The 13,417-nt window shown below is 40.4% G+C and overlaps 1 protein-coding gene across 2 annotated transcripts in view; it reads left to right on the top strand.

The window, feature by feature from the left end:
* LOC115781175 (proline-rich protein 5-like) overlaps positions 1-12,723 on the top strand; it is a 57,717-nt gene extending 44,994 nt beyond the window's left edge. Inside the window, exons 6-9 of one of the 2 annotated variants that reach the window (XM_030730672.1) lie at positions 4,768-4,859; positions 7,019-7,156; positions 8,573-8,690; positions 11,920-12,723. In XM_030730672.1, the coding sequence (XP_030586532.1) occupies positions 4,768-4,859; positions 7,019-7,156; positions 8,573-8,690; positions 11,920-12,338 (767 nt within the window). In that variant the 3' untranslated portion in view covers positions 12,339-12,723. The remainder of the gene's footprint in view (positions 1-4,767; positions 4,860-7,018; positions 7,157-8,572; positions 8,691-11,919) is intronic. The other variant, XM_030730673.1, reaches the window with a different exon arrangement.
* Positions 12,724-13,417: the final 694 nt, after the last annotated feature.

The following is a 13,417-nucleotide window of genomic DNA, read 5'->3' on the forward strand; positions in this document are numbered from 1 at the left end:
TGGCAGTAGTGTGATGATGTGGGGCTGCTTTGCTGTTTAAACTGCTCTCTACCAAAAAATCCTGCAGAATGCCCAGCCACCAGTTTGTACCCTGAGGTTCACGTGCACTTGTGTTATCCAGCAGGACAGTGATCTGAAACACACCAACAAGTCCACCTCTCTATGGCTAAAAATACAAAACAAAAAAAAGTTTTGGAGTGACCTAGTCAAATCTGTCTTAAATCTGATTGAGATGCTCTTAATAAATGAGATCATCATTTAAAAGCTGCATTTTGTATTTACTCAGGTTATCTTTGTCTAATATTAAAATTTGTATGATCTGAAATGTAAGTGTGACTTATAGGCAGATACGTTTTCACAACACTGTACGTCCCTGCATGAACAACCCACAGGCATTCCTTGTGTGGCTCACATCCAAGTGTCCTTCACAAATCCAGAAATTGACCATCCATCAACCCAGTCTTTATAGCTGATTGAAGACATGAAATATTGTTGGAGTTTCCAGCACTCTAACACTCGTGAGTTTCCAGTACTCGTGTCTTCAATCACCTGGGACAGTTTGTAGGACCACATAACTCTCATTCCACTGAGAAGTTTTGTATATCCTGACTGAATCAGTGAAATTTGGATGAAAGGGAACTGGATTTTCATATTTTGCACTGTCACTATTGAATTCCACTATGTTGTGTTTTCTTGTTGGTTTAGCGAATTTTAACCATTATGTGGTCAAAATTCACTATTAGGTAGTTGATCTAAGATCTGTGTCATGGTCCTGGTGACGTTTTGGACTTTTCACATTTTGTTTATTTAAATGTTCTATTCAGTTTGTGTTTGCTTAATGTTTATGGCTGCTTCTTGTATTGTTCCTGATTATATTTAGCTTTGTTGCTAGTTTCATTAGAGTTTAATTCCTCCCTGAATGTTCCATCCTTGTGTTAAGTCCCCTATATTAAGTTTATTGTGTATGTTTTCACTGTTTAGTTATCCCACTTCTCTCTTTATTTTGTTAGTTAGTTGTTCTTGTGTTTTGCTTTTAGTTTTGCTTCCTTGTCTCATCTTCTGTGATTTTGTTCTGCTGTATCATTCTCCCCAGTTGTCTCCACTTGCCCTAATTACCCTTCTGTATATTTATAGTTGCTATTTATATATTGCTATTTTTAATTTTCAGTTTCCTTTTTCTGACTTTCTGTTTTTGCTTTTGGATTACCTGTTTTCAGCCACACAAATGGCTCGCTTTCAGTTCGTCTCCACTTGTCTCCATGCATCTGCATTTAGGACCTCATTCCATTTACACTCCACATGGTCAGTAGCATCCACTGATCTTAACAGTACCTGCTAACCAGAATGAACCCAGCAGACACAGCTTTCAAGATTCCTGAGATCTGCAGCTTGCCTCATTCTTGGCCCCAGTGTATGGACTTATTGCCAACATGGTTAAAAGACTTTGCCCTCACTCTGCAATCCCCATCATTGCAACAGTAGCTCTGTACTCAAGCCTCGCCACCATCAGCCAGCACCTCCATATCTCCACAGCAACTCCAGCCCTGCCCTCCCTTTGCCTGAGGTGATTAGGAGAGGTTTTATGAGTGTCTTGCCTGCTTTCCACTCACAAGCCTCACCAGTTGCTAGTTCTTTGTCGTCTCACCCCTGCACTCAAGCCCCATCTGCTGACAACTCATCCACTTACCAGTTATTCAGTGCCTTTTGCCTGCCTCCTGCTCTGGGAAGCAGTGTTCTTGTCAGTGGAAACAAAACAATTAGCCTGTGACATGCGTCACCTTTGGCAAGCTCTCTTCAGCCCTTTTGTACCTCAGTTTGGGACTTACTGATACTCTGCTCCCCAGCCTCCCAGCCTCGACACAATTGTGGCTCAGCTCTCCAGGCTCGACATCACCAATTTTCTAGCTCGTCAGAGGTCATCCTGACCAGGCCATGAGTGCAGCCTGCTCCACGCTGGGTTCGGCCTCCGAGTCCAGCATGACTGTGGGCAGAGGATAAGGAGCCGGCAACCTCCATCTTGCTAGTTCCCTCTTCCAAGAGGAAACTGAGATCCTGTCATTCACTCTTCATGCCAGCTAGAGACCGTTTCTATGTCTGCATCTGCTGGGTCACCCATGCAATCCTCAGCAGTGAGTGAAACAGACTTTTCCCTTTCACTTTGCTGCATGCCTGAAGAGTTAAGATCAGCAACTTTTGTTTCAGTCCTTAAGACTGTTTTCTGCTCCTGATTTGGCCAATAATAAGCTTGTGTTCTTGTCTTCTGTTACTAACTCAGTTGTATCTGCGACTGTTAGTGTTCCTCATCCTGAGACTGTTCACTGTGTTTCTCTGTCAGCTCAGTCATAAACTATATACAGTGTTTTCCAGCCAGCTCAGTCAGAGATTACTAATTGTGTTCCTCAGCCTTAGAAATCAGAGACTGTTTTTTGTGTACCATGCTAGCTCAGTTGGAGACTGTTAATTATGTTCCTGAGCAGGCCACCCCATAAACTATTTATTGTGCATCTGTGCTGGGCACCCAAGAAACTGTAGCCCCTGTGTAATAGTATACTGCATACTGTAGGGGTGGCTGCAGGTTGTCTACAAATCATAAGGTTGGTGGTTCAATTCCTGGCTGCTCCAGTCTGCATGCCAAAGTATCTTTAGGCAAGATACTGATACCGAAATTGCTCTTCATTGCAATTGTCAGAAAATGAATGTGTGTGAATCTTAGATAGTAAGCACTTAGATGTAGAAGGAATGCTTGTATGAATGGGTGTGAATGGGTAAATCCCCATCATTGTAACAGCAGCTCTGCACTCAAGCCTCGCAACCGCCTCCACATCCCCACAGCAAATCCAGCACTGCCCTCTATTTGCCTTAAGTGATTAGAAGTGGTTTTATCAGAGTCTTGCCTGCTCCCCTGGAGTACAAAAGCGCTATATAAGAACCAGTCCGTTTACCATTTACCACTTTGTAAAGTGCAGTCAGTTCCTGCAACCATTCCTGTTCCTTGGGAGCCTCAACCTCAGCCTCTGGACATGACTGTGTGCCCTGCAGCCTCATCTGCCACACTCAGCAGTGCGTCCTGAGTAGCTTCAGCTTTCAGAGTCAGCTCAGCCCCCAACATCCTGAGCATATACTGCAAACCAAGTGAAAACCAAGCTGCCTGAGCCTGAGCTTATGGTTCTGTGCCACCACAGCCACAGTCCTGAGCCAGTGGGTCCCGTTCTCCCTGAGCCAGAGAGTCCAGAGTCAGTGGGTCTCTTTCTGCCCAAGCCAGAGCTTGTGAGTCCTGAGCCTGAGGATCCTGCCAGAGCTGTACCAGAGCATGTGAGTCCTGAGTCCAGTAGTCCCCCACTGCCTGAACCTGAATCCGTGGGTCCCTTGCCGCTTACGGCCTGAGTCTTGGGGTCCAGCGCTGCCTGATTCCGAGGGTCTCCATTACAATCCTTGGCTTCTGCCGATGCTGGCCTCCAGCCAAGCCGTGTTGTAGGAGTTTTAGTCTAGTCAATAGAAAGGTCCAATGCCGGAGTTGTCTTTTGAAAGTTTATTCTTGCAAGAAAGAATTCAGCCAGTACACAGCATGCAGCAGTGTAGTGAGGAGATTCACAGGAACAAAGGAGACAGGCCTTACTTATACAAGATCTCAGAGCATCATACTACACTTTTGCTAGAGTAGCGGTTTTGTGCTACAGCTCTTGTTGAACTGTCTGTGTGACCTGTGTAGGATAATTTATGACATTTATATAACAGATTGTGGGCAACCAAGTTTTATCAGTGTGGAGCTGAAGACACAAGGACAGGTATTGGAAGGTCCTGCATTCCTGCATCTCCCCTATGTGTAGGGGTCAAGGGGCTAGGCACAATATAAAGCATAAGAGCAATAAAGCTGAATCCTTGGGCATAACAAATAATCCTCAGCAGTGCCAGGGGTGCCCTGTCACCTTTGGTGATGCTGGCCTCCAGCCAAGCCACCAGGAGTGTCCTGTCGCCTTTGCCCACGCCAGCTTCCAGAGGGCTTCTTCCATCATTGCCTCTGGCCATATCACCTGTGGGTCTCCATCGCTGCTGTTGTCCTCCAAAGGGGTCCCATCTCCTTTGTCTCTGGCCTTCATCCAAGCCACTGGATGGGTCACGTCTCTTCCTCATCCCAGCTGTCTCCACTTCCCCTAATTGTCTTCCCTTGTTCTTTGTCTGAGTCTCTGTTCGCCTCACCCCAGTGTTTCCCAGCCCCAGTCTTTCAGACCCTAGCAAGTTTTCCATTTTTTGGGCTTTCAGTAAGTTTATAGATTTCAGTTCCCTTTTTTGAACTTTGTGTGTTTGCTTTTAGATTGCCGGTCTTCAGCCAAATAAATGGATTGCTTTCAGTTAGTCTTCACTTGCCTCCATGCGTCTGTATGTGGGTCCTTAACTCCATTCGCACTCCACATTAGTGGAGGACAGTAGCCTCCATTGACCGTAACAGGCTGGTTCCTTTGTAAGGTCGGCTGATTTAAAATGTATAAAGTAAAAAATATTTGTCAGACTCTGATTAGCACCCCAGCATTTGCCAACAATTACTCTAGTGGCCAATCACTCCACGTATGACCATGTTATCACAAAGTAATAAGTTCCAGCATAACATAATGTTCCCTCCCTCTTGTGTTAACCTGTTTATGTATACAGACATGAGCAGTAAGTTCTCATAACAAGCTAATTTCCTCCAGGGCACATCAGGGAGATGTTATGCATGTTACTGTAATGTTGGATTCATTTCCATGGTAACTTCCTCTTGTGTCCCCAAAGATGGCAACCAACTTAACATTCTTGCCTACATGTGGGACCAGTTCTTCACAGAGACCCTCCCTACACTGCAGGCCATCTTCTACCCGGTCCAGGTAAAGTTCTCATCATCCTTATCACAAAGATGTATAGTCCAGTTATTCCTAAACCTTTTTTTATACAAATCCTTCTAAAATCTAATGTAACATACATCTAAACATCAAGACTTCTTGGCACACTTTCACAAACACTGTGTTGAGTTATTGGTTTAACTGTGGTAACACAAAGCATTTGGGGTCATCAATATTCTCTTACCTGAATTTTTGTTCATGTTTATAAAATATAAACACAATGCCTTTTAGCTAAATGCTTAGCCAATAAAACTTAGAAAATAATACTTAAAACCATTTATTTTGTAATGCATTGATCAAATGTCTTAAATAGCCATGACATGACTTCCTTTAGGTTGGATATCATTACTTCCATCTTTATTGTTTCACCACAGGTCTGTCAATCCAGAAAATTCAAATATACTCTTAGTGTTGCAGACAATATTGTGATCTGTTGTGAGAATAGGAAACAGGTGGAAGTGAGCCTGGAGAGATGGAGGTATGAAAGTCAGTATAAGCACAACAGAATACAGTGTATGTGAATGAGAGTGAGAACACGCAGAGGGTTGGTGTGACTGAAGATGGAGGCGGATGGTCCAATGTGGCGCCCCCTGAAGGGAGCAGATGAAAGAAAAAGAAGACATTCATATTGTGCCAGTTACAACAAGGTGTTTTATATTGTAAGGTGAAGATCTGGAAAATATTAGAGAGCGAGAGAGAGAGAGAACCCCAATGATCAGATGATCTCCGATGAGCAAGCTCTTGGTTATGGTGAGGAGGAAGAACATGGCTCAAGGTTGACCAGACTGTCTGTCATGGTGCTGGGCTAATTGCCCAGTGTTTTTGAGTTTTGAATCTGTGGTTTTGTTTATCTATTTATTCTGATATTCGTAGGTTAACTTGTGGTTATATTGATTGTATTTTCCTTTTAAATATACTGGTATTCTCAGTATTTTAGATTAGTTTATTAGTCTTTCTGATCTCTATTGTTGTGTTTAGTATATTTAGTCTTGTTCCTTGGCTGCAGTGGCATTAGAGCTTAGTTCTCCCTCTGTGTGTCCTTCCTAGTATAATGTTCCCTCCCTCTTGTGTCTTGTCTCCTGTGTTATGTTTATTCATGTGTCTGTTTCCTCTGTGTCTGTCTTCCTGTGTCGTATCAAGTCTGCGTTCCTGTTTCCATGTTCAGCTGTTTTACTTTGTCGGCCTTTTGTCTCTTATGTTACGTGTTAAGTTTTGCTTCCTCTCCCTTTGTCTCCCATGATTTTGTTCACCTGTGTCTCTTTCGCCCAGCTGTCTCCACTTCCCCTAAACACCCTCAAGTGAGTGTGTCCAAACTTTTGACTGGTACTGTACATTGTCTCAGTCTCCCTTTGTCGGATCGTCTGCTTTAGTTGTCATCATCAGCCATCAATAAAGATCGTCTCGCTTTAGGTTTACTGTGTTCACCTCCACGTGTCCTGCTTTTGGGTCCTCACTCTGCTCTGCTGACTTCTCAGTTAGCTCTGCTGGCCGTAACACTGTTACAGTAGTTGGGAAGTGAGGGGAACTTGAAGATAGAAAAGAGGATTCATAAATGAAAATGATGGCATTCATATAAGTAAATTCTTTTCTTTCCGTGACACATTTTTTTTGAATTTGTGAGATTAACATTATGTGATCTCAGTTTCTCATGACAGTCAGATGTTGGTTGTTTGTTATTGTCACAGCATCCCTTATTTGTCTGTAAAACGTTTAGGACACACAGAATTGTGTGACCTTTCTCCAAGAATAGAATGAATCACGTGTGTTATGGTCGAATCTGTGTCTGTTCTAGAAGAGCTAAAGTTACAGATTTGAACCCTTACATCACCTGGAGTCAATTTGAGTGCAGAGGCCACTGGATTAACCTTCTGAGCTGAGGACTGAAGCAAAGCTCTCGTGAGCTATATTTTTCACTGTTTGTGGTTGTACATTTAATTCACATTATCAGGACCCGACATCATATTGAGGACAAAAAGCCCACATAAACTGAAATAGTAGTGTGAAGGTTAAAGTAGGGTGAGGGAAACGGTGATTATTTAAAGTATGTATCCAGCAAATTAACCAATTCAGTAAAACGTTCTCTTTAATAATAGTAGAAGTGTAAGAAGTGTATTCATTTTTAAATATGAATATGTGTGTTTCAGGGTCAGGAGCTGACTGTGAGACAAATGGCCCTCTTGGCCTTCAGAGACCTGGTGCTGTTAAAGCTTCACCTAGAGGAAACTCTGGGAAATGCAACCTCCATTCCTCCATCAGTCACACAGATGCTGCTGATATTACAGGTAAACACACACACACACACACACACACACACACACACACTCTAAAGTGTTATTCTGGTTAATTACAGATTAATTACAACCTTTATTTCTTTAGCACAGTATTAATTACCAACATCACTGTAACCCAGAATCACGAGCAGTAATACAGTAAAGGCAGGTTTGGAACTGTTTGTACACATTATCTGATGATGCAACTAAAACTGAGCTAACTGGAATGAAATATTGCAGTTAATGCCCTATTGCACAGATAAACGGTGCATGCATGCCATAACAGTGCAGTCAGGTCAGAAGTGTAGCTGGTATTTAAACAGGAAGTTTGAGTAATGTTAGTTTTTGTTTAAGGTTTGTTTCTAACCCATCTCACTCTCATGTTTCTTGACTTTATAAGCTTAGCATTGATGCTGTTTTGTTAATGTAGATAATGAATTAAAGTTGAATGCTAATGTTGAAATTACAGCTAAAACTGCAAAGATAAAAGACTAGGCTGTTTAAAAGTACTAATCATCAGTCATACCCCTAAATCTAATGATGCTTAACAATAAAACCTTCAATAGGATTGTTTTTATTTGTGAATACAGATATCCATATTGATACTGTTTATTAATACACTAGTTGATACCATTCTCCATATTTTGTGTAGAATACAGATAAAACAGTGGTTATGGCTACTTTTGCCACATAATGGGATTCTGACACTCTTCCTACTGCTGACAATATTACCACAACAATACTAAAGTATTGCTCATTGTGAAGACAGCTCACACTATGTTCAGACTTTGGTAATTGAATTCAGTACCTAAACCAACTTGACTGAACTGTAATGAATGGTGAGAAATTTGTCACAATAAATAAGCAATTTCAAAATTTGGTTGTGCTTTTGATATGACGGCACTATGGCTGCTGCTTGTCTACATTTTAAGAAATGCTTCATACTGGTCCTGTGTCATGAAAGACAGACTTATTTTAAATGATATAGTTAACATGACCAAGGTGTAACTATTATCTTATATAATAGACTGCATTGCATTTCGTCGCGCTTTTCATTAGATGTAAAATGAGCCCAGTTTTTAAAGTGAGTCCAGTCTTTTGAACATTCTGCCCTGCCATCTCTGACCACATAGAACAAAATACTGATGCACAGAAATGCCAAATGTACTGGCTAATTTTATTAGGAGTGTTAGAAATTTGAAAGCATCAGATATATTAGAATGAATTAGTGCTGCATGAATGTAGGTAGCTGCACTGTTTGTCTAGATGCTTGTCTATACTACTGACCAGTCTGGAACTGATACCCATCCTTAACTCAGTACTTTGAAATGAGAAAATGTCTTTAGTTTGCAAATTATTGTACAAGGCCCATTGCTGTTCACTTAACTTATCAAAAACTCTATGTGCATCTTTGTCTTTGACTGCCAGGGTATCCATGAGTCTGCTGTTCCAAGCTCAGAGTATCACCAGTTGGAGCATCTAGTGGAAATCGTCGTGTCTCCATATGTCTGCAATGTCCTGCACAATAGAAACAGGCACCCATTAGGTCAGTCTACTGATACCTGCTACTGCTTTCAATTAGGATAAATCTATGCCTCTGTGGACAAGGACACAATTTTTGCCATTTTGGCTTTGTACACCACAACACTTGTGGTGGCTGTAGCTCAGGAGATAGAGCGGGTCACCTACTGATCGGAAGATTGGCGGTTTGATTCCTGGCTACTCCAGGCTGCATGCCAGTGTATCCTTGGGCAAGATACTTAACCCCAAGTTGCTCTCCGACGCAAGCGTTGGAGTGTGAATGTTAGATAATAAAAGCACTTAGCTTACTTAATTATGGAAGTGCTTGTATGAATGGGTGTGAATGGGGTAAATGTAAACGTGTTGTGTAAGCGCTTTGAGTGCTCAAACAGAGTAGAAAAGAGCTATATAAGAACTAGTCCGTTTACCATTTATTGGATTTCATATAAAGAAATGATGTGACCTGAAATGTAGACGTGGACAGAACAGACCAAATCAGAGCAGAAAGTTTAGTAATGACCAAATCAGCCTTTGGGTACATTCTTAAAAAAGGAAATGCACTGGCCTGAAACACCAAGATGGCCTGGAAGACCACCAAAGAGAACTAAAGTGGATGACTGCAGAATTCTTTCCACTGAGGAAAAAAAAATTTTTAAATAATTTTTAGGCAAATTAAGCATTTCTTGAGTGTAATGAATATCAGTGTCAAAGTCTGTGTTCAAGAGAAGCCTTCATAAATCTAAATGTTTACCTCAACATGAAAACTGCTGTTTACACTCAGGCGACAGAAAAGAAAGCCTGCTTCATTTAACAGAGGAATCCAAGAGTACTTTCTACCAGGATCACAGGAAGAGCTTGCTGTTCTACCAAAGACAAAATTGAAAGCAGAATGACCCACTAATACTTAAAAACTTAATGCAGTACAGGCCTGGAAGAGCATCTGAGAATCGTGTCATGTTCACAGATTCTGGACTTCACACAATCTCTCTGGCTGGAAAATGATTTGCACACAGAAATTAAAAAGCATTTTTTCATTGTTAATTATAAAGAGTACACTTTCATATATTCTGTGTTTATTTCAAGTAATTTTGATGATTATGCCTTAAGCTCATAAAAATTAGAAATCCAGTATGCTGGGTTGATTTGTTTTATGGAATGGTAAAATGGACTATTTTTCATATAGAGCTTTTCTACTCCAGCTGAGCCCTCAAAGCACTTTATACAACATGTTTGCATTTACCCAAGCACTGTTTTATATATAAAGTGTTTTCTATCTAACATTCATACTCGGTTTCATTGGAGAGTAACTTAGATTTCAGTATTTTGCGCAGGGATACTTTGTCATGCAGACTGGAGCGGCCAGGAATCAAACCACCAACATTCCAATTAGTAGATGGCCCGCTCTACCTCCTGAGCCACAGCCACCCTGTGGTGGCTAGCTGTGCAGAGCAGATGAGGAGGAAAGATCACTAGACGCAGGAACGGCATAGAAAGAGTAGTTTTCATGATTGTTGTGTTTTGTTTTTTTAATGTGAGAGTGCTCTGCTTGATATATTAATTACTTTTTTGTTTTTTTATTTGGTTTTACGTTTTGATAGCAATATTTTAACACTGACCCTTGCGTACAGCTACAGTTAAGATTTGGAACAAATCTAAAGGTGTCATAATGTTGACTCTGATGACTATGACTACTTTAAGAATGTAGTGTTGCTGCCTTTAAGAGCTTACTGGTATGTTTACAAAATACTGGACGAGTGCCTGTTGCCCAAGGTAGCTTGTCAGCTTGTTTTTCAGAGGTCAGAGGCTCTTTAGTAATATGCTGTTTAAATCCTCGCCCCAGAGGTTGGCTATGGAATCTGCTGCTGCATTGTAGTTTCATTCCAGCAATGACCAGTTTTCAAAATATAATCTGCTTCTGTTAGAATGCACTCTGAAAATGTCAAACTACAACACACACAAGACCCACACCACTGAACAGTGATTAGTGGATAATCCAGCTGGGTTTAATTTCAGGATGGATCAGATCACAAATCTTCCTGTAGTACAATCAGATCAGTGGGTATAGTTGTCTTTCCTAGAGGATCCTGACAGGAACACATTAATTACAATAAAGTGACAAAAAGTAAATAAAGGGCTTTATGGGTCTAATCATTCACAAAGTTACTTAAAACAGTCATTAAACTGAACATTTTCTACTTTTCCTTATTTTTTTATATATATATATATATATATATATATATATATATATATATATATATATATATATATACACACACATCCTTGGAAAGAATTGACATAAATTAAGACCCAAGTAAAAGTGATCTCACCTTACATCTGAACAGCTATCGATCCAATAAAGGATCTCGTTGTGCCTTTTTACTTCCATCCTGTAAATGACTACATCTTGTGGTCACAGTTGGCTATTGTCTCTTGAGGACAGTTGACTAAGCCACTGGAGTCCAACTCAGAAGCTCCGTCCATGTTCTATACTGTTAATACTGCAGTTTATCATTTCTGTCATTTCATGGGTATGTAAGAGGCTTTGTCCCAATCCACAATTCAGGGGTGCATCCTTCAAATGACATTTCTTTACACTAACCACTTCTCTGCGGTGTCCAAAATTTTTAACAGACATGTGCTTTACTTTGTTTCATAAACTAAAACCTTTAATCCTCTAGGCTTCAGTCAGTGCAAAAAGAAGGCGCAGTTCTTTCATTCAGGCTCCACATGCAAACAGCATACCTTTGGCCAACCTCAGGATATTGAGTTTTAAACTGATCATAATACTAAGAATGCTGAAGCTTTATTTGATTATAGTTCTATTTATAGTAAGCTGCGGGGTTCTCCTGCAGGTGGCTGTTCTCTTGGTCCAGTACCTTTTGTAATCAGTTCACAGGGCATTTCAGACAAGCATACCATTTGCAGTTATTGGCAAACCTATGAGTAGATTTAATAAGAAGACCAGATTAGTTTGAGGCTGTAACTGCAAAGAATGTGTTTATGGGAGTAGAAAGTTTTAGTGGCTGATCTAGTAAAAATATTTCTGAATGCAGATGTAGACTGTTCATTTCAATAATGACTAATGCATGCTACCAAGAGCAGCATATATTAGCAGGTCAAAAATGAAGAGACCTAATAAGGATTAAGTACTCTACTAACAAAAATAACATTACATAACCATGTTTTATGTTAGAACTAGAAATAGACTCATTTATATAGTGCTTATAGTTTTCTGGTTCCCTTTCTCTCTTCAGAGTCCTGTCATCTACGTTCATCTGCAACACTGCTGGGTGACCAGTCCCAGCCCGAAATTACCATCACTCAACACCACAGCTTCTTGGACTCCTCGTCTCTTTCTCCACTAGTGGAGCAGGAGGGGGAGGCATACTTGGAAAAGGTTGGTGGTGTGCGGCGTCACACGGTGGCTAATGCACACTCTGATGTCCACCTGCTGTCTATTTCAAACAAGATGCATGCTGGGATGGAGAAGGACAGCAGAGGGGAAGAGGAACAAGGAGTCATTGGGTTTTTGGTGCCTATGAGTCGTAGGCATTTCTCCAACCAAGTGGGCATGGCAGAGTCTCCAAATGGCTCAGAAGACAATGGATTTGTGAGACAATGGACATGTGAGACAATACAAGATGAAAAACTTCATGATGACAAAAGAAATTAACTGCAAAGTAAATGCAGGACATTATAAAGATTAGAGAAAAAGATTTGAAAACAAGGAACAATGTAGGAAGCAAGAAGACAAGTTTGTACCAAGCTTGTCCATCCACCATCCCCATACCCTACATCACCTGCAGGTCCCAGTAGGAGGGAAAGGTCTGCTCAGGGTCTTAACTGCTATGAATGTGTCAACAACAGCCAGGAGCCATTTTTAAGTGCCTCAGTGCTTAGCAGGTTCTTTGTCTTCATCTGCCTGCTAATGTCACACACAAAGGTTCTCTTTTAAGACTGTTACCAAACAATAAAGTTGATTAATGAAACTAATTAATGTGCTGTACAGTATAATACAAATCCAAAGGCTGGGCATGCCCTACTCATTCAAGACATTTCTAAGCTTCAAATTAAATTTTAAAAAAAAAAGGATTTTTAAATAATTCTTCATTTAATCATACAATTAAGTAAATAATTATTTTATAATTCTTTATTTTTATTATTTCCCAAAAGTAGCATATTAAAACTAAGCCATAACATGCATGGAAATGTTTAATATAATTAGTATGAAATAAAGTGTAATCAGGGCAAAATGAGTCTGTTGGCAATATTATATATATAATATATGTAACATCTTCATCAGTTTGTCACTTGGAACAGTTTTCAGTTAGCAGGTAAGCTCTGTCAGACGTTAGCTGCTGAAATGACCTGTCTTTATCATATGTTAGTATAAATTATTATGGAGAAAATAAGAACCACTCAACTGACTAAAGAATATATCATCCAGAATATATGTATATAAAAAAACTTTAAAAGTCCAGTGTTAAACTATTAAACAGTATAGTGTTTAATTATCATTATTAAACACTTCCACAGGCCACATGCCAGTTATTCTAAATTAGTCATGAATGTGAGATAGCTAAAGTGCTTAAAGTGTATAGAACAAAGGACTGTATGATTGTATAGTTAAACGTGGTTGACTATGGCTCACGACACATCACTATGCACATGGGAAGCAGATGTGTTTCCCAGATATTGGTGGGTGGGGCTGTTAAAGTGGTCCCACTCACCTCTTCACTGCTGTCTGCATCT

The sequence above is a fragment of the Archocentrus centrarchus genome, chromosome 6, assembly GCF_007364275.1.
Source record: "Archocentrus centrarchus isolate MPI-CPG fArcCen1 chromosome 6, fArcCen1, whole genome shotgun sequence".
In the NCBI taxonomy this organism is placed as follows: domain Eukaryota; kingdom Metazoa; phylum Chordata; class Actinopteri; order Cichliformes; family Cichlidae; genus Archocentrus; species Archocentrus centrarchus.